This window comes from Olea europaea, chromosome 12 (genome assembly GCF_002742605.1).
Source record: "Olea europaea var. sylvestris chromosome 12, O_europaea_v1, whole genome shotgun sequence".
Classification (NCBI taxonomy): Eukaryota; Viridiplantae; Streptophyta; class Magnoliopsida; order Lamiales; family Oleaceae; genus Olea; species Olea europaea.
The window spans coordinates 17,539,032-17,540,300 of record NC_036248.1 but is presented as its reverse complement, the minus strand read 5'-3'; the positions used below and the strand labels follow the sequence as shown (position 1 = coordinate 17,540,300).

At 30.3% G+C, this 1,269-nt stretch overlaps 1 protein-coding gene across 1 annotated transcript; it reads right to left on the bottom strand.

Moving 5' to 3' along the window:
- Positions 1 to 73: 73 nt before the first annotated feature.
- LOC111406701 (B3 domain-containing protein Os03g0212300-like) lies at positions 74 to 1,002 on the bottom strand. Its single transcript, XM_023036082.1, has 4 exons — positions 940 to 1,002; positions 500 to 856; positions 223 to 408; positions 74 to 112 (listed from the first exon to the last, which is right to left on the bottom strand). Exons 1-4 carry the CDS (start codon positions 1,000 to 1,002, stop codon positions 74 to 76), a joined length of 645 nt encoding a protein of 214 aa, XP_022891850.1.
- Positions 1,003 to 1,269: the final 267 nt, after the last annotated feature.

The window sequence follows — 1,269 nt, the reverse complement described above, 5'->3', positions numbered from 1 at the left end:
AATATATAAACACATAAGAAAGGTAAATGAAATTAGATTGACTAATAACAAATTAGATTAACATGAACATTGTTTAGAAAACATTATCACTACATACAAGAATAAGTAAAACCTAAAACAAGTTAAAATTAAAAATTCTCATAGTTATGTCAAACTTCCATCGATGTGGTCTTTTTTGTAGATCAAAAATTTCAGAGGTTCTTTGTTTAGTAGTTCAAATACGCATGTATCACCCATTTGTAATTCCTTAAAGGAGAGGAAATGAACCCAGCCTATAGTAAGACAGTGTATTTCACTATTTGGCCTTAAATTTGTGGTGATATCCCAATTCCGATGTAAAGAGTCATAGATTTGAACGCTGTGCAAGAATTTTGGCAAATGTTGCCTGGCAAATCTTCCTAGTACATACTGCAGAACGATGGACATATTATTAGTCTTGTAGTCATAATTATAGATTGAGCACAAATGTAGACTGAAAATATCCCAGAAAAAACATTACAATTTTTTGATGGCTGTGAAGGCGAGGTGTTAACTTTACTTCGAAAACAGGACTATACGTATTTGAATTGTTGCTTTCTTCACTTTCTTCTGGAACATCTGAGTCATATTTCACTTCTAACCCAAAATCGTCAATTATAGTTATGTTGAATGTGAAATTTTCAGTATACTCAAAAATCAGACAATAACCATCGTCTAAATTGTGGCGGTCGAAAAATTGCTCCCATCCATGAGTTAGATATATTTTCCCCCTAACTTCTTCTAATCCGATGGTCGCAAATATACCATCATATGCAATTACTCGTACTGTATCATCGAATTCGTGTCTCCAATGTTTCGCAAAAGATCTAGGCATCATCTATGTATATACAAAAGAAAAATATATGTAATATATTAGTAAAAATTTATTATAGTACAAAAAAAAATTATTGTATGACTAACCAGACTGATGCCGTGATTTAGTGAATTACTAATGGTTATGTAAAAACGACGTGGAATGTCCATTCTAAAATGCTATATATATATATATATAGCAAGAAGAATAAGAAATTATGTGCTTTTTTTTTTTTTTTTTTTTTTTGTAAAAGTCAGTCAATCCTCGAATAAATTGTAACTTAAAACTACAAAATTCCAGTTTTGAGAGAATAAATTGATAAGGACCTGTTTGAGTGAAGCATCGGTAAGCCTGGGGTAAGATATGGAAATTTGAAAGACAATAAAATTCATGTAAGTAAATATAAAAAACAGAAGAAACTATATAGGATAAATAAA